At 39.5% G+C, this 26,842-nt stretch overlaps 1 protein-coding gene across 1 annotated transcript in view; it reads right to left on the reverse strand.

Annotated features, from left to right (window-relative positions):
* Positions 1-26,842, reverse strand: part of UST (uronyl 2-sulfotransferase) — a 154,409-nt gene that overhangs the window by 13,855 nt on the left and 113,712 nt on the right. Inside the window, exons 6-7 of the mRNA XM_030448503.1 lie at positions 18,951-19,048; positions 17,036-17,193 (exon numbers count right to left, since the gene is read on the reverse strand). Of these exons, the coding sequence (XP_030304363.1) occupies positions 17,036-17,193; positions 18,951-19,048 (256 nt within the window). The remainder of the gene's footprint in view (positions 1-17,035; positions 17,194-18,950; positions 19,049-26,842) is intronic.

Raw genomic sequence — 26,842 nt, forward strand, 5'->3', positions numbered from 1 at the left:
GTGCTGTTAGCTTTGTTTTAGCTTTGTTAGTCCAACATAGCACTATATAGGCTACTATAAAGAAAGTCAGCTTGAACCCATCCAGACACAGCTGAGTAAAAATGGGTGCTGTCAGGTGTGGGTAAACCTGTCACACCTGTCTCTAAGAAATTTTGAACAGACACACAACATACAGAACATGCATCCTAATGCATATCACAAGTACAATGGATCAGATGAAGTACCCACTTAATCACTATACTGAATATTTGAATGGTGGCCAACCCTGGATGCTTGGAGAAGGTGTGGCAGAGGCACAGTCCCTCAGCTTCTGGTGCTCAGCAGCTAAGCCTCCCTCAAGCCAGAAGCTGCATGGATGGATGAACTTCTCCATGAACGGAGCAGCTTTGCAGTCCTGCCAAGGTTCTGGTCATCAGCATGGTGTGTTGCAGGGAATTATACAACACTATAGATATTTGTTGGTTTAAAAGACCAAAAACCCCAACTAACACCACCTGAACCTTTATTTTAAATTTTAAAACGTGATTCTTCATGAAAAATTGAGACTTAAGGTTTTTTTCTTTCTAGAGCATCCCACTTCATTTTGTCTTTTCCTACGAAAGCCAGTTCATGTCCCTGACCATTTCCCTTGCTCCCACAGGCTGCTCTAGCGTGGCTAGTGACTATGGTCATCAGTTTCTAAACAAACACAGTAGCCTTGGCACAACACAGTCAGCTGAAACTTCATCCATCTGCTTGCCACAGTGGTTGACAGCATTTCTGGCACATTCTTGAGGCATTTAATTTTGTTAAGTACATTTACTGAAGAAAAAAACCCCTCTAAAGACTGAGCAAATATAGAGTCCTCATAAATATAACTTTTTTTTTTTTGGTCTGAATAACAGCAGGGAATGAAAAACCACAAGGCTGAAGGAAGTGAAGGGACTATTTATGTAGCATGGGAAAAATTAAAGTGAGATTCAAGACTTTAAAGTGGGTGACATCTGCATATCAAAATACTTTTGTTGTATCTCTTTTGCCTTTTATTATCCAGTCTGTCTGCTAAGACTTAGAAATAGTGCTAGATTCATCCTTTGATTTTAGTGGCAATCTGTGTAAGTTCTGCCACTACTCCAAAATCAAAATGTTGGTCTGGCACTGCCAATTGCTCATAAAATATACCAATGCATCATGTGCCATTCCTTTGCAAAATTACTCACACATGTGCATACAATATAAAAAGATGTGTGGGACTTGGAGTTTTTTTCCCTTTTCTGCACACGAGATACAAAGAGTGTATGGGCTCATTTTTTATTTTTGTTTAAACAAAACCTGTTGAACAAATGGGATGTACATCAGCATGTGGTCTGGAAGGATAACAGAAGCTGTAAATAGCTGAATTAAGCAGGAACTCAAACCACTGATTTCTACAAGTAGTTTGCAAAAACATGCACCAAGGAAAATAATTTTCAGCGATTCAAAGCAGGACCTTTGGCTTAAGTGGAGAGTCTGCCCTTAAAATAGGCTACATATAATGGGTTCTGCAACTTCACAAAGCACTGGAGCCTGCCAGGGACCCCATACCATATTCCACCAACAGCAGAAGCAGTGCCAACTAAATGCTAGAATTTAATACATAGACAAATATGTTTTGCAATTTCACTGCCATTCTGTGAGTAAATGTTCTAAATGAACTGGGCTGACATTTTTGGTAAGCTCTTTGCTAAAGTGTAAGACAACAGACCGAGGTTTCTTGCTATCAACCAGATGCACCGGCTGCACCAAACAGGTGAAGCTGAACAAGCTGCAATTTGTTCCTATTACTTTCACCTATTAAGAAATGAAAGCAGTTTACTACCAAAAAAGGGTTTGTAGTCCCACCAAAATTGTTCTTGGTATATCAGGATATAAATATGTATATATGTGTGTGTGTGTGTATATATCCCCATCTGGATAATGTCTTTCTGTCAAGGGTTTGGACACCAACAGCACTCATCTCAGTCTTTCTCACCCTACTGACTGGAAAGAACAATTCACCATTTTGCAAACAAAACATAACAATCTTAACAAGAGAAATCTGTCTCCTTGTGCTTAAAAAGACCATACATGCTCCATTCTAAGCATCTCACCTGGTCATTAAAGAAAATCAATTAGTTTAACACACAAAATCCTGGGGTGGTAAACTAAGTACCTAAATCTGGGAAAGACCTCTTTGAAGTGCTGCTTGGCATTCAGGACTACCAGATTGTGTACTGTCTCTAGGGGATTTTAATTGCTATCATGGGCACCCAAATTTTACCACTGTATTTACCACTTACAGAACTAAATTAAGTATAGGAATGGAAAGGATAAGAATCTAGAGGGGATAAAACTCTACACCTGAAAAATCCACATACATAATATATAAAAAAATATAAGGATGACATGGAAAGCACCATTACCTTGTATCTTTATGGTGAAAGTGGACAAACACAGATCCCTCCGATCCAAGATTCAGTGCCGAAAAACAGACTGAGGACTTCTCAAGCACTGAAACATAAGCTATGGACAGTGCAAAAGCAGCGATGCATCTGATGCTCTGCATCCAAAAAAAAATAGTCTTTGGAGAGAACATGGAGGAAGCAGCTGGTGAAATTACCTTGCTGCCAAATACCTGAGCACATTTGTTTCACTACTGAACTCTACTCCAGCTGGTCCTGCCATGCTTTACCCACTTCAAGGTCCTTTCATAGCTTTACTGTCCAAACTCCTTCCCAGGTTTCCTGTCTTCTGCAGTTCATTCACTCTAAGCACTCTTCTAGCACCTACTTTGGTAACATGCAGAGGCTTCTTGATAGTCTACTAGAATAGATCTTCCTCTTAATTAATTCATTCTTTGCTTTTCACAAGCAAGTCCTGGGCTTCTGCTGTGTTTCCTTGCCCCACAGGTCATATACTTTGGTCCTGGAAGCAATGCAGGACAAGATACTACCAAGAGTGATAAAAGAAAACCACAAAAAACCCCCAGGACAGTTCTACCAGAAGCTTAGCTTAAACAGCATTCAATGCACAGATAGATGTATCTATTGGATTGACAAAAAGAGCACTAAGATGGCATGATATAAATTTTGGTTTTATATATATACTTCATCCTCTCTTCTACAAACACTATTGCATGTCAACCCCTTGACAACATCCATCTCTACCCAGCTGTACACCAGCATACAGCACAAATGAGAAATCTTCCTGCTGCTGAACTCCAGGCAGTCACTCAGGGCATCAAACAAGAGATAAACAGCCATTCACCACTCCTCACTCATGCAGAGCAGCCTCTTTCCCTGGTAAATAGTTTAAGCACCTGATAAGTAAGTATTAATTAAATATTAAGTATTGTCAACAGCCAGTAAAGTAAACCATGCTTGTCAGTTACCTGAAGATCCTTCAAAAGATCAGTGATGGCTACTGTGAAATTAGCATAGCACTTACAGGGACAGTGCAGAGCAGAAGAAAAAAAATAAAAATACTTCAGTGCTAAGGAAAATATTTAGTGCTATTTAGGTTAAAACAGAGTTTTATGTGAATATTTTCATTCAACATTTAAAATAAATTTACTTTGGCTACACTCTCATTCTTGTCACATGCAATTTCCACTGGCTTTTAGGAGATGTAAATTATATTTTAGCCATATATTTTAGCCACACTCTCATTTATGTAACAAAAAAAGCGTATGTTCTTGCCCAAACAGTAAACCTCCAAACTTTGTAACACCCCAAGAGCAACAGCTCAGCAAAGCATGAGAGGCATTGGACAGATTGTGCACACACATTCCTTGCAGGGCAGGCATGCAGCAGTGCTCCTGTGCCTCAATGTCAGCATCATCCACACCTTTCCTCAACACAGGCCCAACACAGCCAGCAGCTGGACTCTCCCAGTAACTTGTGTTGCAGTTGTTTGTGGCTAGAAACAAGCAAACTATGGAACAACACAGAAGCTAACTCCTTCTCTCCCCTTTTTTTTTTTTTTTTTTTGGCTAGGTCCAGCAGTGCTCCTTATCCATCTCCTTCTCCCCCTCCACAGAAAGCAAAAAACCAAATAATGTAGCTGATTATTAATCAAAGCTGAAATTAATCAAATTAATCAAAGCAGTCAAGTAGCCAGAGGAGAAAGACCAAGACAAACGTTCAGATTTTGTTCTAAGCCCTGTGTTTGCACACTCTGTAATACTAAAGATACAATACTTGTAATGATTTATGGGTATGCATGGAACATGTGTACAGCAATACATCACATATTAACACCACTTCATAGATCCTCCAGTGCTCAATTGAAAGAAATACTATGGAAGAACACAGACCCCTACAAATACCTGGTTTAAGATTTTTCACAACACAGAAAGTATTGAATGGAATTTTAGGATCATACAAAAAAGACCTCTGAGATCATCAAGTCCAACTGTTAACTCACCACTGCCAACTCCACCACTAAACAACGTTCATAAGCACCACATCTACAGGTCTAAATACCTCCTGGAATGGTGACTTTGCCACTTCCATGGGCAGCTTGTTCCAGTGCCTGACAAACTTTTCAGTGAATAGCTTTTTCCTGATATCCAATCTAAACCCTCTCCTGGAACAACTTGGAGCTATTTTCTCTTGTTCTATTGCTTGCTCCTTGGGGGAAGAGACTGATAACCACCTTGCTACAACCTCCTTTCATGTAGCTGTAGAGAACTGTAGGGTTGCCTCTCAGTATCCTTCCTTTTTTCCAGGCTGAACAACCTCAGTTCCCTCAGCTATTCCTCACATCTGCAAAAGGCACAGGAACAGAGTATATTGGTTTATATTACTGATCTGGCAGAACACCTTAAATAATGTTTCTTCCCCTGGTGGATGCAGAGAGCTGATGAATCCCATAGTTACAGGGAAGCCACACCAGAGCAGTCAAAGCAAGCCATGGAGAAAGCAAATGGATTGTGAAGAAAGAATATTTCAGGACCTGAGAACAGAGTGGGAACACTTGCGTGGGCAGACAAAAGATGCTGCTCCAGACTTCCAGCAAGCAGCAAAGCAGGGAGGGTTGGTAGATGCTGGGGTTTACTTGTTGTTTTAACTCCAGCATCTGGAGGAAGACAATTTAAGGCACTGCCCCCTGGATAGCTCTTGCATTTCTCTTGAGTCTCCAATTATTATGTTTTTCTTTCTCTCCAATACCCTCATTTCCCCTGAGTATGCACTCATCAGCAACTTGCATTCCCCAGAAATCCTCCCACTAGCTATCTGGAAAGACATTTATGCTAGAGGGCATAACATTCTTCTAACATGTAGATGCCTTTAAAACCACAAGTCTTCTTCAGAAACCAAAGTGCATGGAGGTGCATGAAGAATTCCTCCAAGACCTATTTTGGAGGCAAGTGAATTCAGCCAACTCACAAACATCAGCTGCAATTTCAATCCAGTAAGCATGTTTGGTATTCTCAAAACCCTCCCCCAAAAACCACACACCTCTTGCACGTGCTCTTCTTTAAATTTTTTTTTTCTTGGTCTGTTTTTATGCTCATTTTTTGCCCTTGGCCTGTATGATAAAAATGGGTGAGCCCTGGAGAACCAAACAGACCAAACACTAATGCCCATATGGAATTTATTTACAAGGGGAGAAAAAAAATCCCTTAAATTGAATAGTTAGGTTATTTTGAACTGGTTTTATATTTTATGCATACATAGTGAAGCTGGAATTTCAGCACTGGCTTTTGTTTGCATTCATCATGAAACATTTGTTATATGAGCTGCTGCTACTGCTACCAAAACAGCTGCTCTCACTGCTAGAAAACCAGAGACCAACTCAATAGGTTTTTTTCTTCCTCTGCTAAGTCTAGCTGGCAAATGAGTCCTGATATTTTTACTGAAAATTACCTTTATTTTGGCTTCATTGCCATCCTTGCCATCTTTTACCTAACTAGTATATGGACTTAAAAGAGAATGGACAAATCAGAGAAAGAACAGGTACATACTCATGCTCCTGAATCACAATTGACTGTGGATATGAACCACAGCTGTATGAACTGCCTGCTTTGCAGCACCTCAAATGTGAATGTCTTTTTTTCAGCTTCTCTTGAGATTTACCCAGGATTTAGCTCTTCGGTCCTGTATCGCCATTTTCCATCATCTGAAAAAAACGAGCCATGTCTTGATCTAGCTTAGCTTTGCATTCAGTTTTTAAGCCATTATTATCTTTTTTCTGGTTTTAATTTTTCTTTTTTGTTCTTTAGGTGCTGCTTTCCAGTGCAGAAAAAAATAACCCACTCATTTGGAAATCTATGTACTTTTCTACCAACTTGGACAAAGACCTGGACTCAGACCATCAGCAGACAGGAGCCCTGAGTGCCAAGGACAAACTTTCTCAACTGCACACAAGCTGAATTTTAATGTGTTTCTTTGTTATGATTACTGAAACACTTCAGTGTTGTTCTTGTTGCTTCCTGATAATTTCATGGTGGCAGTGACCTCTCTAACCTCAATATCATCTTTTTAAGAGAACATTTATCCCAGGCTGAAGCAGAGTCCTGGAGGGACTCCCTGGTTGTTTAAAGTAAGGAGAAACTACCAAACAATTAGTGTTTACCTCTTTAACCAGCTTACTCTGCAGAAGAACATTCTCTTTCATATCCTGACAATTTATTTTCTTTAAGACCTTTTGGAGAGAGATCCCTTTGAAAATCATATTTGTACCATCTCATATCCCTGTGCTTGAAGTCTCCTCCAAGGACGTAGCTGATTTGTGAGGCTCCTCCTACAGCTGGACTCCTATAGATAACTGAAGAGAAAAAGAACTGCATCCTAACACCAAATCAGTATTATAGATGGCATTTGCAAGCAGCTTAAAAGTTACTCAAATTGAGTCCAAACAGTACAAGTAAAACTCAAAAGATTAGATTTATAAAGTGTCATAACAATTGTGCAAATGTTAGAGAAAGAAAAGCAGCCCAACTGGAAAGAAGATACTAATTAAAGAACACAATGGGAATGCAGTTTGGGAGAAAGGGAGGAGACATGGAAGATGAGCATCAAGAGCAAGAAAGGGGAGGACATTCTTTCTTACTACATTTGTAAACTTGTGATTCCCCTTCGAGAACAGAGAACAAGAAGAAGGAATCTTACTAGCCCTGTTTAGTAAAACCCTCTTCTCTTGCTATAGCTTCTTGGAGAGCATGTTTTCAAGAGAGGCAGATCAAAAAGGCTGGACAATCCCAACTGGGAAAGGAAGAAGAGAGCATAAACTCCAAGAAAGGCTCACTCTTGGAAGAGCAAGGGGTCAGCTTTTCAACCCACACATTGCCTTCAGGGCGGGTAAAACAAAGGGGCACAGAGGAAGGAGGACACGTATGGCATGGTGTGAAGCTACGCTCAAGAGAAAGGATTACCTACTCAGGAAGTGAAAGCAGGAGATGTACCGAAGGGCTTCTGAGTAGCTTGCAGCAGAGTTTCACTGACAGTATATTTCATTCATTTTAATTCTCATAACTTTGTAACCAAGGACCACGCGTTGCACTTTGCTGAAATTCCTATTACTATTTTTTTCCATTCTTTTCTAATAGTAATAACAGTAGTTTTAAGATGGCTTAGAGTGCACTACACTGTGATCTCTGGGAGTAACAGGTCTATTCACAGATGTAAAGATGTCTCTTCCCTGAGAGTGCCTCCCTACCACCTCTTCCAGCTACACAATCTCCCTCTCCCCAACTCTCTGGTGGCCCACCTAGTTGTAATGCTGTTCAAGAAAACATTTTGGTGTTAGCTTTAATGCCTTTAGCAAGCTGCATGCCAGAAAGTGCCTTGCTATATTTTCACACCTAACTTGGCAGAATTTACGCTCTTTCATGTTTTCCTCATTTTAATTATTAAAGCATTTTAATTATTATAGCAGCTCATTTGTGTCATCGTAAAAACTTGATCTTAAAGTGCAATGTTTATGTAAAAACTCAAGTAATTCCTTAGGAATGGCTGCTCATCTCTACTGTACGAAAGTTACAGGCAAAAGAATTTATATAATGAAATTTCTAGATAGTTTACCTTTATTATTTTTCAAAACATTTCTGAGCCATCAAAAGTACTGCCCTCATGGTACTCATACTGCTCTTTCAAGATGCCTCAGAGATAAGAATAAAAAGATGTAGTTGTAGCCTTTTTCTACCACTGATATAATGGGCAGCACTTATGATCAGTCTGAGGGACAAAATACAATAGCTTTCTTAGAGGACTGAAGATATGGCTATGCTCCTAAAAGCAAAGGGAATAGTCAGCTCTGTGATCTGTGTCTTCAATGCCACATATGTTCAGTTTTCAGTTAAAAGATGTTTCTCCACAAACACTGACCCTGAAAACAGACTGGAGGACACAATTATTTTCACGCTAAATTCTCAGTTGTTTTGGTCCTATTATTAACAAAGGCTTTTCAGATTCTAGCCTCAGAACTCTTGTGCAACTTGTTTCCATACAGGTGAAATGAACACCTGCAATCTACTTCAGCTGGGAGCAGAAGTAGGGCTATTAATTGGGATTTGAAGGCCATTCCCTTCTGTTGTCTGAGTAGAGATCAAAGTTGTCAAAGAAACAATCTGTATAATCTGTTACTGCTGTGATTTTTATGCTAATGTTATCCTTAAAGCAGAAGCAGTAACAGAGGTTTAGCTTGGATGTTACTGATTAATACAGCAGTGTGATTTTATTTGGTAAGTTAGTCAAGAAGGAATGAACTGTTGTTGCAAGGTTTAACTGCCTGCCATTAAAATGTTTGTGTTTTGTCATCAGCAACCCTGGAACATATGAGAGATATAGCTAATGCCATATCCAAATGCAGCTTTCCCACTGTGCCAGAGCTTCAAGAAAGCTGCTTGTCTATGGTTTATTAATTTTGCTATACTAGGAACAGGAAACATTCAAAAGATGCATCAGGGAATCAGCCTCAGATGAATAGCAGGAGCACTGTTGTAAGCCATAACATCTTTTGTGACTGATATGCTCATTAGATAAACATGACAGCTGCTTGAAAGATACCAGCTCCTTCCAACCCTTCAAAATGATCTCCTGACACACACACAAAAAACCAAACACGTGAATTCTTGTTACATGGGATGCAACAGTTTGGCTTACTGGCCCATTGGGATTTAGACTACAAGTAAGTTTTGGGTTTATTGCAACAAAGTATGAAATTACATCTGTGTGGGTTTAGTCCAAAACCAGATATCCCATCAATGGAGTTGATGAAAGGAAATTGAAACAATACAAATGAAGACATGGGATAAAATGCAAAACCTGGAAACTGAAGTCTTTTGGAATTGCAGTAGAAGATGAAGATTATGCCATTGGTGGACTCAGCCTTCATAATCTTACAAGCATAAACACATTATACAGAAAGTTTAGATGAGGGAAATGTTTCTCATGACAGAGAGGCTCAGACAAGAGCACGCAAAAAATTGAAGTATGTTTGGCTTAAGGTAAAGACTTCATCAGATGACTGGAAAGAGCAATATGAAAAAGGTGGAAGAGGGCAAAAGGAATGCCCAAGTTCTTGTATATACAATGTGCATTATAGCACAAAGGAATTATAGAATAATTCAGGTTGGAAGGGACCTCTGAAGGTAATTTATCCAACTTCCCCTACTTTAAATAGGGACATGGTCATCTAGATCAGGTTGCTCAGAGACTCATTAAGCTTCACCTTGAATATCTTCAGGCAACCTATTCCATCTTTCTACCATCCTCATGGTAAAGAACTTCTTCCTAACATCCAAGTCTAAATCTACTCTTCTCTAATTTAAAACCATTGCTTCTTGTCCTATCACTACAGGCCCTTGCAAACAGTCCATCTCCAGCCTTCCTGCAGGCCCCTTCAGGTACTGTAAGGTCCCTATTAGGTCTGTACAGAGACAGTCAACTGTGCATCTTGACTCTAGGAGAAACAAGACCCATAGTAATATGTTTGGCAGATCAACCTGTAAATCATACTTCCTGCACTGTAATCACAGGTACCAGATTTACCTGGAGTGCCATTGACATGTCAGGCTGTCAATGCCTCAAAATGTGCCATTCATTTTTGCCTCAAAATTTGCCATTCATTTTGGGCCACAAGATGAACTTATTGGCAAATGCTCTGCTGCATAACCACACACATGTGAGCTAACTCAGATCTAACAAGTACTTGCTGGCAGGGAATAGTACAAACTGCAGACTTGAGCCTGGATGCATACAAGCTTCATGTGGCCTTGGAAAGCCGTGACAAACTCTCTTGTTGCACGTAGTTTAGCAATGAGACTGACATTATCTTGGATGAAACTTTTGGTGCCACAGTTTTGGCTGTCACACAACACACACATAGTCTGGATCAGCTTCACCTTCCTCAGCAAAGGAAGAACCACAGCTGTTATACTTTTGCTGCAGAATTTGACTCAGAGAAGTTTATCTTCCAAGACAAATCTTCCAAAGACCTAGCGGATCTTTTGAAAAGGTCATGAGAAAGCAGAGAAGTGCTCAAATTCTTTCAAGAGCTCCTGTTCTCAAAACTGCTTAATTTATTCCAAATGAGATTTGAGACCTCTGAAAGACAGAGAACAACACATTTTCCTTTTATGGAACTGGAAAAAGAAAGGATATTTCTACTGATTGTGCTTATCACTGGTGCATCCATTAACTTCAAGGCATCCTAGAGCAGGCAGCCCAGTTTTGTCCCTTCTCTCCAAACCTTGTATTTTCATGACTGAAGCATTAAATAATCTATCTATAGATTTTGAAACTATCTTCAGCTTTATAAAACAAACCAAGGAATGGATCAGTTGTGTACAATGTCCTGGATGCTATCGACCTAATTGGGAACAAACATCCATGGTGATATGCACTGTGACTCTTCCACTTTCCCTGCCTTTCTTTCACACAGGAAACTAGAAATTTGTGCTATGAGAAGCAAAAAAATACAACTGAACTCTTTCTGGAGCTTAAACTGCCTGCTTTAGCACACACATCCCTTTATAGCATTCTTCTGTAATTTTGAAAGTTCAGACTTCAGAGGCAGAAGAAAGGAACCGCTTGTTCATATTTCCTATTTTTATTTTCCTATTTTCAGAACAGGATGTTGGGTGATAAAGAACAAAACGCCACCCAGGCAGAATGTAAATTCACATGGGCTACTACTACTAGGAAGAAATTCAAGCTCCCTCAAAGTCCTGAACAAGCAGGGAGATTACACCACCTTCTGGACAAAATGTTTTAAGTCGCACTTACAATTTGCTTCAGATAATGGATGGGAACTTGGCATGAAAGCATCATGCAGTTCCTTACTTACCAAGTCCAACCTCATGTTTTACCTCCACATAAAATTTAGAGTTTTTCTCTTCTGTATAAAATTTTTATGCACTGTGATTCCTCTTAAAAGTAATATTTAGGAAAAGCACAAAACTGAGTGCAAAGCAAAAGAAAATACAGTCTGCTTGAAGTCTCCAAAGTTTTGGAGCATTTGAATGTTTTCAAGGTTTTCTCAAATTCTGTTCTAAGAAATTAGCAGATAAAAAGGAGCAATACAAAAGAATCCTAGCATTTCAATTTAATCCAATCAAGCTGCTTTTGTCCTCACATCAAGAGTGAAGATGTTCATAGAAGTGCTGAGCATTTGTGCACAAGAGACGAGCCAATACACACCCTTTCCACATCCCAGTCACAACCCTCTCCAGAAAGTACAGTTCATGAGAAGCAGGTAGACTATCAGAAGTTGCATATCATTTATTCTGACTTTTTCTTACTTTAATTTTGTGTTGAACAAAGTCAGAACATAAGAGAATACCTAGTTAAGGACAGTGCACAAAATCACTGCCTCCTTCCATGAGGTAACTTTCAACATTTCTTACCCACAGTTTTTCCTCTTGGAGGCGAGGAGGGAGGGAAAGATCGAGAGAGAGAGACAGGGAGGGAGGCCTCTTTCAGCCTTCTCTACTTGCAAAGAGTTTTCTTTTGACAAGGAGTGTGAAAATGGTATTTCCCATTTCCAGCACAGGAACCACCTGAAGGCATGACCCACCTTCAGTGCTGCCCTGGCAGAGGAGAAATCTTCAGCACAATGCAAAGGCTTTTGGGGTTGATTCCACCTTTTTCCTAATTCTATCGAAAAAAGCTTTATCATCTGTCTGCCTCATGGGACCTCAGCACTGCAATAAAGAGAAAAGGCATCATCTTCCTCCTTAGTGGGTTTAAAGATAAGAGGAAGCTTATAAATAGAAACGTCCAGACTGTGTCACTAGGATTCATGTATAGAATGGACTTAAAAAATCAGCAGGTTTATATCACCCAGGATAATATTACTACTACAGTTAGAACATTCCCTGTAAATGTGGTTCTTAAGGAGAAGCACATTTTCATTGCATTTTCAAAAAAAGCACAATTTGCAGCTTACCTGAACAATATATTTTGTTCCAGTTGACAGCATGAGGAATTTCATTGCACTCAATAAAATTCACTGAAAAGCTTAAGTCAGTCTTCATGCTTTAAAGTAAGATCTACACATTCTCTATGCAAAATGTCACTTTCAGGAAAGAAAGATTTTTTTTTCCTGGTATTGGGAAGAAATGTTTTTATATGGCTTCTGGTGCCAAAGAAAATTTATGAACTCCTGCAGAAAGGTGAGAGGATATGGGCTATTTCTGAGGTGACAAAAGACATTTCATTGCCATTCTTTTGCATTAGATGCTGTTAACTTTTGCCCCCTGCCACAGAAGCTGACAAGTCAGAAAAAATATCTCTGTGTGTAGAGTGTGTAATTTCTGCCTCTTAAAAAGACCAAATATACGAAACCCACACATAACCCATTTCAAAAGAAACTGTGTAAGTATTCTCTGCATTCTGGCTACCAGCCAAGATGCAGAATTGAGCTATAGCCAGCAAAAATGAACAGGACTGACCAATTATTTTTCTTTCACTTGTGCTCCTGAGAGTTAGAAGAGATTTTAGATGTAAAATAATGCTGTATTTCAAGCCTTTCAAAGAGTTAAGGAATACTTCCCCAAATTTTGAAGTAAATATAATCCAAGTCTCTGCTGTTGCACCCTATATGCTCCAATGCCAGGGAAAAAAAGAAAGACAAAATGTTGAGAAAATTTTACTGGGTTAGCAAATAAATCTAGTAAACACAGTAACATTTTGATTTTTTTTTTTTATTCTACCCATCTATTGATCTATCTACCTATTCACAATCCACCTGCTGCCCATGACTCTCCCTGCTACACCCTGCCCTCAGCAGCCCTTGTCTAAGGCATTTCTTGCTGTCAAGGCAGGAAAGAGTTTGTCACTTTAAACAAAACTAGCATCAAAAAGAGACCTGTCCCAATTCTTGACTTGATAGCAACCTTAGGAAAATACTTAATTTCAAGGAGTGGAAAAGGAAAAAACCAGGAAGCCTGTAGCTCTAAATTATTCTAGGAGATAAAACTAGACTGGTTCCAATGAAAACTTTAGCACAACAAGGAGCTTTCACATTTTGATGCACATTGTTAAAAAACACACAGGAGAAAATATTTGGCATATGAATTTCCTAAAAGCAACATTTTAATTAATGTAACAAAGAAACTAATCTTCTAGTGTTCTTTGACACTAAAATTTCCCATCATGCAGAATTTTCAACCTTTTTAAACTGAAAAATATCTGAAAAAAATGGTGTGCATTTCAAAATATGACACAATGAAAAAGAAGATGCTAGCACAGAAGAAATACACAGCAGCTGGAAAGAAGATTATATTAAAGACCTTAATAACCAATGTTAGCAATAATGTCTGAACAATGCAACTACATTTCATTCTTTTATTTTTTTTTGTATTTTACCTTTCTTCACTGTTTCCCTATGTGAGCTTATGCAAAACAAACCATTAGTGTCACCAACAAAAGCACTCAGGTCATACCACATTAAGCATTTATCGGGTCATTACATACAGAGATGCTTGTGCTCACACCCCTGGGCTTTCTGATGTAAAAGTACCACCTATCTGATCAGTAGAGCTACAGTTTTATTGTGTCAGACCTCTTGCTTCAGAAAATTAGCAGCCAAGTATTTTAGAATTTAAAAAAAGGCTACAGGCTTTTGTTTTCTAGCTAGAAGGTCACCGAGCAAGAGTTCCTTAAGGAATGTTACATGCTGTCTGAGTTGAGAAACTTTACTACAGACACAACAGAAAAAAAGAAGCTTGAATATGGCTTGCATGGTTAAAAGAAAGTGAGATGACAAAAAGTTTCCAGATTTCCTGATTTCTATTAGCATCAACCTGTACTGAAGGCTCCCAACAATAAGAAGTTTGCTTGGAAGGGAGCTGTAATGATCTGGTGCTCACCCAAAGCACCTGCAATGAGGGAGAAGTGTCCCAGCTCTGGGAAGAAGAAGGGATTTCACCCAGAACTCCGGCATCTTAAGTGCAGAATGTGATTTTATGGGTTTGATAAAATTCAGCAGTTTGCTTCCCACAGCAAGATGTAGTTGGTTTTAATTTGGTTTACATTATAAAGTTGGTGGGACAGCAACCACCAGTTTCCTACTCTGCTTTCTTATCTATGTAATCAACAAGCCAATGCTGCATTAAAATTGCCTTCCTTCAGTTACTTGCTGCTTCAAAGGAGCTCTACAAATCCATTTTTTTAGGTGGTTCTGATCCAGAATCACTTACTGTAGTGGAATGCTGTGCAGAGCTTCACCGACCTTGAAATTAATCACCCTTCTGTACATGGTCCTTCAAGGTGTTTTTCTCATCTCAGTATATTAAACAGATAAAAGTAATGGAAAAGCTTTATACAAAGAGGGAAGAATGCCTTAAGAGTATCCCAGGTGGTGCAGCAGGTCTGCAAACAACACAATAAATTGTACAGATTTAATTTGCAAGTGCTAGTTGCAACGAACAGTGAGTTTTGGCCCAAAATATTTGCTGCTTTGTGAGATCACCACACAGCTGAACTGCATGGAGGAACATCTCTTCCTTCCAGCACTTCATGATGTAACAGCAGAGGGTGTTGCAGATCAGGCCTAAGGTGCCCTGAGGAGAATGATGATGGATTTCTTACACAGCACTTGGATTTTATGAGGCTTTTTTTTCATTTGTTTCTGGCAGATTAAGTTTTTTGTAAGCATTAGCACCATCTGAGAAATAACCTGAAAATATTTATGATCAGAAGAAAACCCAAACATATGCATGTATGAAAAGAGGAGACTTAACACGAAGAAAGTTTCATTTCTATTTTTCTTGTCCATAAGTGAACGGGAAAAATAAAACAAAAGTTTAATCAGTATGGGGAACACTGAAGGAAAAAGGTGAATCTTCAAATGGGACACAAAACCACTCTTTCAAATCAAAACCCAGAGGAAATCAGTGTCTTGAAGTAGGGAATCAAATCTCCCCCAGATACTGGAATATACACAGAGAAAGATTATCCATCACCTAATGATTCTGTGAGATTGCTTGTTTCACACTTGACAATTCCTAGGGCACCCTGATGAAAATCAAGACCCTGCATGCTGTTTTGTTAGCTAGCCCCATTGTAAAAGAAGTGAAAACCTCTGGTGTGCACAGAACAGCAGAGGAAGTCCTACAGAAAGACTGTTCCCAAAGAAAAGTCTGTCCACTGCTAAAAGGGCACCCTTCTACTGAACCCCTGCCTCCCTCTCATCTAACATCCCCACAGCATAACCTTGGAGACTGAACTGTACAAGCCTTAAGGAAGACTTCCATGTACCACAAACATAGGGTTTTTTTTTTTTTAATTTACAAAAAATACAGAAATAACCAACCCAAAACTGGGCACTGCTCCCATGTCCATACCATAGTAAGCTCTCCTCATATCTGTTATTGAGCAAAACAGCCCTCTGGCTGGATATTCCACCACTACAAAGTAACACACCTTCAAAATAGCTGCCCTGCCTTATTTCAAGCAGATAATGACCACTGACACAATGTTCAGAGGACAAATGTCCTACTTTTCCAGTAACACTGGTAAATATAAAATTTTCAAAGAGGCATCCTGGAAGCAGGAGTTGGGAAACAGCTACCCGTAATTCCTGGTTAGGGACAGAAACCCATAATTTCACCAAAGTGACTGATTACTGTGATGGCTGCTCTCAGTCAAAAGCCAGCCATCAGCTGCATGCATTGCAAACAAAATTCAGTATTTAATTCATGTGCTTTTACCATACAACTTGGTACAAATCACACATTCCAGTAGCTGCAGCAATTTCACACTGTCATAAATGCAACTGAGTGACCAAGGAAGAAGGAATCCCCCCTGGTAGTCCAGCCAGATTTAAGTAGAAAATCAGTTCTGCCGAAACGACATGCACAGGCCCACAGAAACATCATATTTCTTGCTAAGGTATAGGATACAAGACTCTCTTCTAGAGCAATTAGCAGTAAATAAGCATTGGAAGGGATGGACTGACACAGAGAAGAGAGAACCCTCTCAGACTGATGGTCGGGTATAAATTAAAGGGTAGACAAAGTACTCTTGTTTTTAATTTCTCTCCTCCTATCTCATAAGCCTTTTCCCCCAGCATGCTTTGTATTTAGGAGTGATTTAAATGTATGTTCTGATTTGTACTTTACCTAAACTCAGTTGAACTGAAGTTTCATTTCATTTCAACTCTCAGTCAAGCCTAAGGGAAAATAATTATTCTGGTCCTGAAGAATCTCTAGCTCTCCAAACTATTGCTTGAAGATTAACTTAGATACTGATGACATTTTGAGAATATTTTGACAGTATTATTTGAGAGCTGAGCATTACATAGTTAAAAGAAGAAAAAGCCACTCCAGTGGTAAATGAGAAGCTTCCTGGCACGTGGCAAGATCACTGGAGGACCAAGTCCTTGCCCCGGAATGAAAACCACATAAAAAAAATGAAAAATACACAAAACCACAGAATAAAAGCAGAGTATGTACCCTATTAATCAAATCTGCTTCCTCAAAGGGAGGTAAATCACTTAATTGATTAAACAAGACATAAACACTTACCTTTCAGCCACGCCGATTTTGCTGAAGTTTCTTTAACAATAGCTTTTTAATAGAAAAACTTACCTGGGTTTTTGTAGATGCTAAGCACATCCTTGAAATAATGAGGTAAAAATCTTTCTAATAAAAGCAGCACATCCTCCAACTCCTCCAGAATACCCACAAGCAGAAAATTTTCATTAACGTTCAGCTTTGCTCTTTCAAGGGCCCATTCGCCAGGCTCCCTGTGTGAAATTAATGGAGGGAGAAAGAAAGAAGAGGTAAAAATGAAGTTAAAATATGTGTTTTCTTCCAAAATTCAAGCCAAGAACTCACCTGAATCAAAAAATATTCAGTGCTGCACTTTTAGCAAAACATAATAAAAACCCTTACCAAAACCTAGTGGCTTAATTTTCTGCACAAAATCTAGAATTGGTTTGGCATGATCACATTAAAAAGAGGTTTATGAGGTTTACTTTTCATGGAAGTACTCCACTCTGAAGACATCTTTTGCCAGGTTGTTCATAAGCTCAAACTTGTGAACTCCTGTGACTGAGAAGCATGACCTGTCTCATGGGAGGAACATCTTCCTTGGGTGACAAAGAGTGTTAAGGGTTGGTGATGTCCCTGAGCCACATCAGAACTGCTGAGTAAGCAACCACTGTCTGCTGTTACCCAGTGAACAGCAAACAAGAGGTTAATACCCTGTTTCCCACCTTGTCCTTCATTTTAACTTCTGTCACAGTCTCTTCGAACTTCTCTTTCCCTGCCATTATCCCTGACTGCCCTGTAGATCTGCCAGAGATTCACATCATTCCCTACCACTTTCTGTGCACTGATCCATTTTCTGGAAGAGCAGAGTGTCTTACCAAATACTATGAACCTCTTTCTTGCAGCTCTTCGTGAGACTAAGAAGTGGCTGAAGGAAGTGCAAGGGCATTGTAGGAAACAGATCTACAACAACCTACAAAACACTACTTCAATACTTGGGAATACTTCAATACTTGGGAATCTCATAGAGATGTGCTGTGAAAATATTTAGGCATGTGACTGTTGTTAATAGGATTCTTCATGCACACAAGTTAAATGTGCAACCATAAGCATTTGCTAATGAGGCTAAAATGCATTAATAAAAAAATGTGTAATGAAAATCAAGTCATTAATATGTTTTGTTTCTTAATCATAATTTCACTTATGTAAACAACTAAAGCAGGATTTTACAGCAAAGGTTCTTAGAAACAGACATAAGATGGAACACGTTTTCACTCAGTATTACTGCTACAAAAATGTATGGCTTATGAGAGAAATTTTTGAGAACATGTGCAGCTGTTCTACTATGAAGAAGTGGTAACAATAAAGAGATAGGATACCTTGAAGCTGAACAAACCTGATAAAGAACACACTTTGACTGCTAATACATAAGTATTTGAAAACAAGAGGTATTTAAAATTATTCATATATTATTGCATAAAAATTTACTATGCAGTATCAGTAACACAGCAATATGAGAAGGATATTCTGGATATTTCACACTAGAAATGACCTAGCTCAATTACAGCAGCAGAAGGCTGCACTTACATAGTTTTAAGCATGATAACTATTTCTTACATGGGCAAAGAAACCTGAAATTCCTCATATATAATATGTGGTATGAACACTTGAGAAGAACTAAAACCCTGTATTGCAAAATTACAGTGCAAGTAAAATGAGTAATGAGCACATATAGCCACTGCCATTCTCACTTTGCTGACCCAGAAAAAAAGTATCTACAGATATTCATTTAATTATTTAACTATTAAATCAATAAAAAAGAATAGTGCTACAGTGGCATTACCCTCCTTATTTTAGAACATATACATGCAGCTAGCACATACAGGGCTACACAGTACTTAGATTTTTCTTTTGTACATCAAATAACTGTTGCCTCTTTATTACCAGTTTTCTGACAAAATGTTGGCAATAGCTACTGCTGAACAAATTGGGATAGCTTGTATAGATTTACCTGCATCTTGGATGCTGTCCACAGAAATATGGTATGATGTAAAATAACCTGGGATTGGAGCATTCAGGGTAGTTTTCCAGGATACATACGTTAATATCCTGTGTCGAAAAAAAAAAAAAAAGGAAAAGAAAGAGGTTGAACACTGCAGTTTTTCTTTCTTTATTAACAAGTGTTTTCTTTATCTCATGCCTCATCATTTTGAGTCACCTCAAAGAATTATGCTGAGGCTATAACAAATACTTCAAAAGTCACCTAACAATCAATTTTTGTACTTCTAAGTGTTATCAGAAAGTTTAAGAAGGTTAAAAAACAAAATAAATTATTTTGTCCTAGAATGCAAAATACACATTTTCTACTTTCTTACTATAAATAACAAGAATTATTATGTTGAGATTACTGCATGATTCAAAGCAGGAAACATGGATCGACTTTCATACTGAGTAATATTTAAAATATTCAGATTATTTTCAGACTCTTCTTTCTTCTAAATACACCCTGGGGGAAATGTGAGGTAGCCAGAATAAATAAAATTGAGACAACAATTATATTGAGACAACAATTATATTCTTTTTTCTTTTTTTCTTTCTTTATTCAATGAGCGGAATAAACAAACGTAAACTGTAATTTTCAGAGTTTACTCTTCATATAAAAACATACATCGCTTGTGATTAAAATTCTGTATGTTCCTCAGATATTCAGAACTGAGCCTATTGCATAAACCTTCACTGAGTAAAAGGGATTATTAGGGTACTTGTAATTTTCCTGATTTATCATTCACCCAATTAGGTGCTATTTAAAATTTTTCAGAGCCTAGGTAGGCATAGCTAGCGCACCCTGAGGAACTGTATTGCATTTCTAGATCTACTCTAGGGCTGTAACACAACACAACAGCAACCAAGATTGGATTCCAACATCCTTATCTAATCTAACAGATCCTTATTCTGCAAGCAGACTCGCCGACTCCAAAGGCACAAAAAACCCTGTGAAAGACAACACAAGCAAAGATGAAAGGATCTCATCTTTCAAAACCAACTTTCATTCTCACTTTAAAGACGTGCTTTTATCATAGAATCATAGAATAGGCTGGGTTGGAAGGGACCTCAGAGATCATCGAGTCCAACCCTTGATCAGCTACCGCCACAGTCACTAGACCATGGCACTAAGTGCCATATCGAGTCGCTTTTTAAATGTCTCCAGGGACGAAGAGTCCACCACCTCCCCAGGCAGCCCGTTCCAATGTCTGATCACCCTTTCCGTGAAAAAATTCTTTCTAATATCCAATGTGAACTTCCCCCGGCACAATTTAAGACCGTGCCCTCTTGTCTTACTGAGAGTTGCCTGGGAAAAGAGACCAACCCCCGCCTGGCTCCATCCTCCTTTCAGGGAGTTGTAGAGAGCGATGAGGTCTCCCCTGAGCCTCCTCTTCTTCAGGCTGAACAGCCCCAGCTCCCTCAGCCTCTCCTCATAGGATCTGTGTTCAAGTCCCTTCACCAGCTTGGTTGCCCTCCTTTGGACCTGTTTGAGGACCTCAATATCCTTCTTGAACTGAGGGGCCCAGAACTGAACACAGTTCACTATAACACAATAGGCTTGATACACATCAATATCAAACTGATAACTAATTAAATCCATACTTCATCAAGCAAATAAAAGGTGGTAGAGAACACTCAGTGGGCAACACACTGTCTCCAACACCAAAGTGCTTGGCAGCATGAGAGACACAGAGAACACCCCCGGGTCCCCAGGGAGTGGGGGGTACAGGCCTCCAGCTGCAGCATTCACTTCAGAGACTTGAGCAGAAAAGCTCTTCCCAAAGCTTCATCCCTCTCCATTAGAGTCACATTTGGGTCCATAAGCCTTTTGAAGTACATTCCTTTATTTCTTCTCTGTCTTATGCTTATGTAAATCAGATACTGTAAGGTACATCAGAAGATCCTGGGCTGGGAAGTAAATCAGATGGTGATGAACCACCAAAGCAAACTACACTAAATTGACAACTGGGATACAACCAACCTACCTCTCCTGCTCCCCTTACTGAAAAGAGCTTGCCTTAAATGTCAAGACCTGAATTTTGACATTCAAGGCTTTGAGCTGAAGCTACTGAGACCCCTATTTTCAATGCTATGAATATCATTAAGAAATCTACTGGTGGCATGGGCAATATGTGCCTCCTGTCATCCCAACAGGGTTTCTTTTAGCATGAACTAAAAAGTGAAGTTCTTTACAGGTTTACTGTAGTTTTACTATAGACACCACAGAAGATTTTTTTCAGGGATATATATTTTTGGTTTCTGCAAGAACCTGCAGAGACCTGCAGTAAATTCTTAAACTGCTTGGATATTTCAAAACCTGAAATATTGTTCTAACAATACTTTAAATTACATCCAAGCCAGCTTGCACTTGATTGATAGAATAATTGAAAGGAAGAAACACCTATAGAAGATTAAAAAAAGTCTTTACTAATGTCCAAATGAGAACTATTTCTCTTTTGTCACTCCCATGGAAAGGTGAATGGACATTAACTCACAAAAAAGAAAATTACCTTTTTCTTTCACAGAATACAGTGAATCAGAAAATACTCCCCAAGGTAAGTAAATACCCAACACCAAGTGTAACCTTCTTGTCATTCTGAAAACAGTATTTGATTAATACGGCTGGAGAGACATCCACGTAGTAAAAGCAACATAAATTCATGTAGAAAATTCTGCAGCTTTAACAAGTGAACAGCTTATATTTAGTCAAAAAGAGACTTCTAGTATTATTTAGGGTAAACTGTTGTAGTCTTGTGGAAACAACCAGGATGGCACTAAGCTAAACTACTAAGTGGCAATTCTCTTCCAATGATTTGTGGGAGGAATGCAAAAGGATGAGAGACAAAAGCCTTCCCCACTCCTCAGTGATGCACTAGAAGTTTAAGATAAAGACCAGGCATGCTTTCATATGGACCTACACTTTTTTTGCCACATAACAGCACACATTTCATGTTCCTGACACCAGAAACACCAGGTTTTCTCTGCAGCAGAAGTGCTGCCCCTTTTCCAGTCTCCATTTACCACCGCTGCTATGAGCTGCATTACAGCTGCTGGAGGATCCTGATGCATTTGCAGCACCTGCTCGCCTATTTTACTGTATTCATAACCTCTGAAATAAATCACCAGCTACCATCCGTGTCTTTAGAGAAGTTTATACTTGCTCATAACTATGCAGCTCCATGAGATGTGAAATCAGTTTTTAAGCAAGAAGTGGGGTGAATGAAAGGTCAGCCCGAAGTGTGGTAGTCATTACAAACTTAAACATGCCTACAGGAAGCTGCTCTTCGGTTGCTAGCAGGATTTACAGGAATTTCCATTTTCTTTCTGAGCACAGAAACCTAAAGTAAAATGACATTATACTAGGCAGTGTTATTCTGTTATCTTAAGCTACATTAATGTCACATTTCCCAGTAAAAGCATGTTTTCCCAGCAGGACACAGACCTTTCAGAGCAGAAGGGTTTTCATGTGAGACAAAAAATTGGGAGGTGAGAGATGACAGACTTGCTCATTTAAATCACCAGAGGGGCCTTGTAAAATAACTTTTTTCTAACAAAGTCAGGAAAGACACAGAAAGAAGCATACAAAGCTACTTTGATCATACTCCTTCACAACAAAGAGAGAGAAATTTTATTTTATTCCTCAGCTCTCAGGTACAATCCACGCTACTCACATCCCACTGGGCTTCTGTCTCCTGCAGGGCAGAGGGATGCCCAGGAACCAGCCCTGAGGCTGCAAGGAACAACAGAAACCATATTTCTTTATAGTGCTGTATTTTTCTATTGGCATTATAATTTTGGCTGAAGTGGTATATTGGTAGTGTCTACCTCCTGTAAAATTGTCTGTCTTTCACATAAAAAACCACGTGCCTATATTTATTGATCTGTCAACAAGTCAGACTACTATCAGAGATACATCAAAGGTGTGTTATTATTAATTTTTTTAATTTTAAAAACAAACTCTTATTTGCCATAGTGACTTCATACATGTCATAAGAGGGAGATGACACATGATTAAAAATATTTCATGGATACAAAATTCCCTTGCGAATTTCAGTGCTATCACAAACACAACAAACTCGGAAGTATTTTTTGTAGAACAATAAACACTTTACCTAAGTTAATATCCTTAACTGATGGCAAATACTGTACCATATACAAAAAGATGTGACCTTATACATTTGAGATTTTGGTGAGTTTTTTCCTCATAACATAAAATCTGAAGTGTACTGGGGGAAATAATAACTTTTTTGTGTGTGGTAGAAGGAATGTCTAAGTTGTTTTTTTTAAAAAAAATTATTCTTGGGCTTCAAGGTATTCACTATTTTTTGATCCTTAGTGCCTCAACCAAAAACTACAGAAACACCATGCCATCCATTGCCATGATTGCCATGGATGTCTGGCAATTCTTAGTATCCCTACCACTTTAAAATGAGGAATCATAACTCAAGTACATACACACTTTGCAAACATCCAATAACCTATGGGAAGTCGTAGAAGTCGCCTTTCTCTCACAATCAAAATAAAAAACATGACATGTTGTCTTTCCATGCCCTGTCCTCATAGAGTACTGCAAATTCTGTGAAACCCAGCTTACAGCTTAGCCACAGTGCCTGCTTCTTACTTAAGTCTGAAGGCTGCAGATGCTGAATTGAGGTGTGTCATAAAGACTATAGAGGAAGCAGTGACCTGAATAAATACCTTTAAAGTTTCCATGAACGGAAAAGGAATCAAATGATGTGGAAAACCAGTGAGTGATCCCAGTCTATGGTGACCTCTCCTGCTTACAAGTCTTTTCTTCTTATGCTACTACAGTCAGAGGCACAGTCTAGTCCTCACCATCGCCAGCCAAAGGAAAATTTTTCTGCTCTGCTAAGAGCCCCCAGGAATTCTCTTGTGGCTCATAAAATGTTTTCTCACATACTTGCTTGGTGTTTGTGAAGAGGTCAAACTGACTGTTACATCCTGAGGACAACATTGCATCATAGGAACTAAATACAACCACACTGAAAAAACCCAAAACAAACAAACAAACTGAAGCGTGCTGCCTTCTCTGATCCCACCTGGTGAGTTCTGGGTGGCCACGGAGTGATGGGGAAGAAAATGCAAACATGATGGCTCAGAAAAGGGCTAGTGAGCATAAATATGAAATGAAGCAAGGACAAGCACAACTTCCTACTTCGTAATGCTGCAGAAAGCCACTCAAAAGTCAACGTATACTTGGCATGAAGGTTTTAAAAAAACATATGTTTCTTGACTTAAAACATCTTATTTAGGAGTGCAAATTATTTATATATTTTGATGGAAAATAAACTAGACCGTAACACATTTTTAACAGTAAATGGAGAGGTTTTTACTTCATCAGATGATATTTAATGCTTCTATTCAATCTTAACCTAGTATTTGGGTTACTAGACCCATGCTGCAGCAAAATGACCTGTTTCTTTCAAATTCTGGAGGCATTTGGTACACGTTCATGCAACTCTGCTCTTGGCAGTGACAGCAGCTTGCTGCGGGGTTGGCAGATGCTGGGCATCACTTCCCAAACCAGCACTGAGACCACCGCCAAAGCTAAGTTTACCAGTCTTCCAAGGAGAGCTGCCAGGTCATAGGGCTGTGCCAATCTGGGTGGGACGATGGCCCACTGGAGATGACAGTCAGCTTGACAGTTTATTGAGAAACCAGTGGCAGGCTGCAGGGTGAGCAGTGGGCACTATGGGGAGAAGCTCCACAAGATGGCAGAGATGGTCCAGCTAACCAAAATGCAAGTTTCTGTTCTCAAATGCCTCCCCTCCCCTCTGCACCAGCTGCAATTGCCCTGTCACTTGTATGCAGGCTCTGCCAGCTCAAAAAGTAGCAAATAATTTTTCTTTCCTTTTGATGTCTTCTGGTCTTCTACCAGAAGAAGGAACAAAACAGGACACACTGACAGAAATGCTGCAATGCCACCACCACATTCCAGCTGTGAAGGCCACATCCCCTTGGTGCTACATTTAATGACTTCCATTGACAAATTCATTTTTTTTCAGTCATTTTGCCTATGGGGTCATTGCAACTAGTGGGAACCAGACATCAGAGCACATTACCATTTCACCCCAACACTGACTGTCCCCCTCTGCCCAAATACTGCCACTGCAACAGAAGCCAACCATGCTCCCAGCATCTTCTTCTATGGCACTGTTAAATCCACGGATGCCAGAGGCCTTCTCCTCTCTTTCTAGCTACCTGGCAGGGATGGTGCATAGTTACTGACAAGACAGCAGAGGTGGGCCTCGTGCTTCATCCTGAAGAGGATCTCAACTACTGCAAAAGAGAAGATTATAGCTATGGGAGACATCCAAGCAGGCTCATCCTCTGCGGTGTCCATGCAAGAGATTTAGGTCTACAGTGGATAGAGCCCAGTTATAGGATTCTGGAACTGAAGCACACAACAGGGAAGCTCCTGGGGCACCAAACACTTTGGGCTGTGCTTCTCAGAGACAACAGCTCCTAACTGACTTTAGCCATTGCTTTCCTGCTTACAGGTCAAGATGTATGCTGCTTTACCTTCAACAAACACAAGGTCAAAACAGCACAAGTACATTTGAAAACTGAGCTAAGGTTTGCATTTTACAACTAGTTTTCAGTCACAGATGATACTCCTTTCAACTCTCTTCACTTTCTGTGTCTGCTTTTGAAGAGGTACACTTCTGAATGCTTTTGTGCAGCTTTTGAAAGGCTGCACAGACATTTAACACCTCTGCAGGTAATTTAAGTTCGTTTCCTCCACATAGCTGTCAAGAGTTGAACTACTGAAAAAAAATAAATTCCTTGATCTCTTTCATGCCCAGAAAACCCTCATTATCATTTCTTCAACCAACTGTTCTTTGCCTTCAGTTAAATCATGCATTTGATAAAAAGCAGCAGCAAAAGAAACTAGAGAATGAAGAGCCTTGTTATCACCCACACTTCTGTGAGGCCTGGTGCACTGCTCAAAAAGGAGGTAGTGTAACAGCCTACGCAGGAGATCAGAAGATCCTTTATAAAGTTTCAGGGACTCCTAGCAGCAGTGCCATTGGATAAGCAAAAGCACCCTGTAGAGCCAGCTCATTTGATTCAAACTGCTGTCCTCCAGCCATCTTACTTAAAAGTTAGCTCAAAACAGAAGCTGCCCTGTAAAACAAAGCAATGTGCTCGTAACAGTTGAGTCAGGTTTTCTTTACCCCTGAATAATTCTTTACTTACGGTCACTTGGAAACAGATTCTCTTCCCTTATCCTCTTTTTCAATTTTTCAGATGCTTCCTACAGCCACCACTTCTGTCAGCAAATTCTTAGTCAACCACTTGCTCTAACACATGGGGGTGTTTACCTACGAGCTACAATGGAGAAGTCTCTTGTGGGTGACTGCCTTCCCCACAGGCAAACAGAAGTCTCAGGGGCCATGGAATGGTGGCAGCATGCTCTCAGTAGCCAGGGGCTACAAAGGCCAAGCTGGTGTCTTGCAGAAAGCTGCCGGTGAGTCCCCAGGAAACAGTGAAGATGACTGGAGGACTGGACCCTGCTATGGCTTTTTTGGTTATTCACTGAGCTATTTTAGAAAGGTCCCTTATGAAAAGTTACCCCTTCCACAGTTGTACTGAGGAAATGGCAGGCAGTTATGGATGGAGGCAACACTCAGGTGCCCACACTTCAGCTCTTCTTCATATTAGCCATCTAGTTAGGCGACTTCAAGACAAAAGGCTCCAAAGACATTTTCTTCCCTCTTGAAGAGCAAGCTCCCTCTCAGGCATTACTGGCCTGAGTAGCAAGTCACACCAGTATGTCAGCTTGAAGATAGAAGTATACAACAACAAAAAAAATATTTTAAAAATGGAGAATATAGT

This window comes from Calypte anna, chromosome 3 (assembly GCF_003957555.1).
Source record: "Calypte anna isolate BGI_N300 chromosome 3, bCalAnn1_v1.p, whole genome shotgun sequence".
NCBI classification, from domain to species: domain Eukaryota; kingdom Metazoa; phylum Chordata; class Aves; order Apodiformes; family Trochilidae; genus Calypte; species Calypte anna.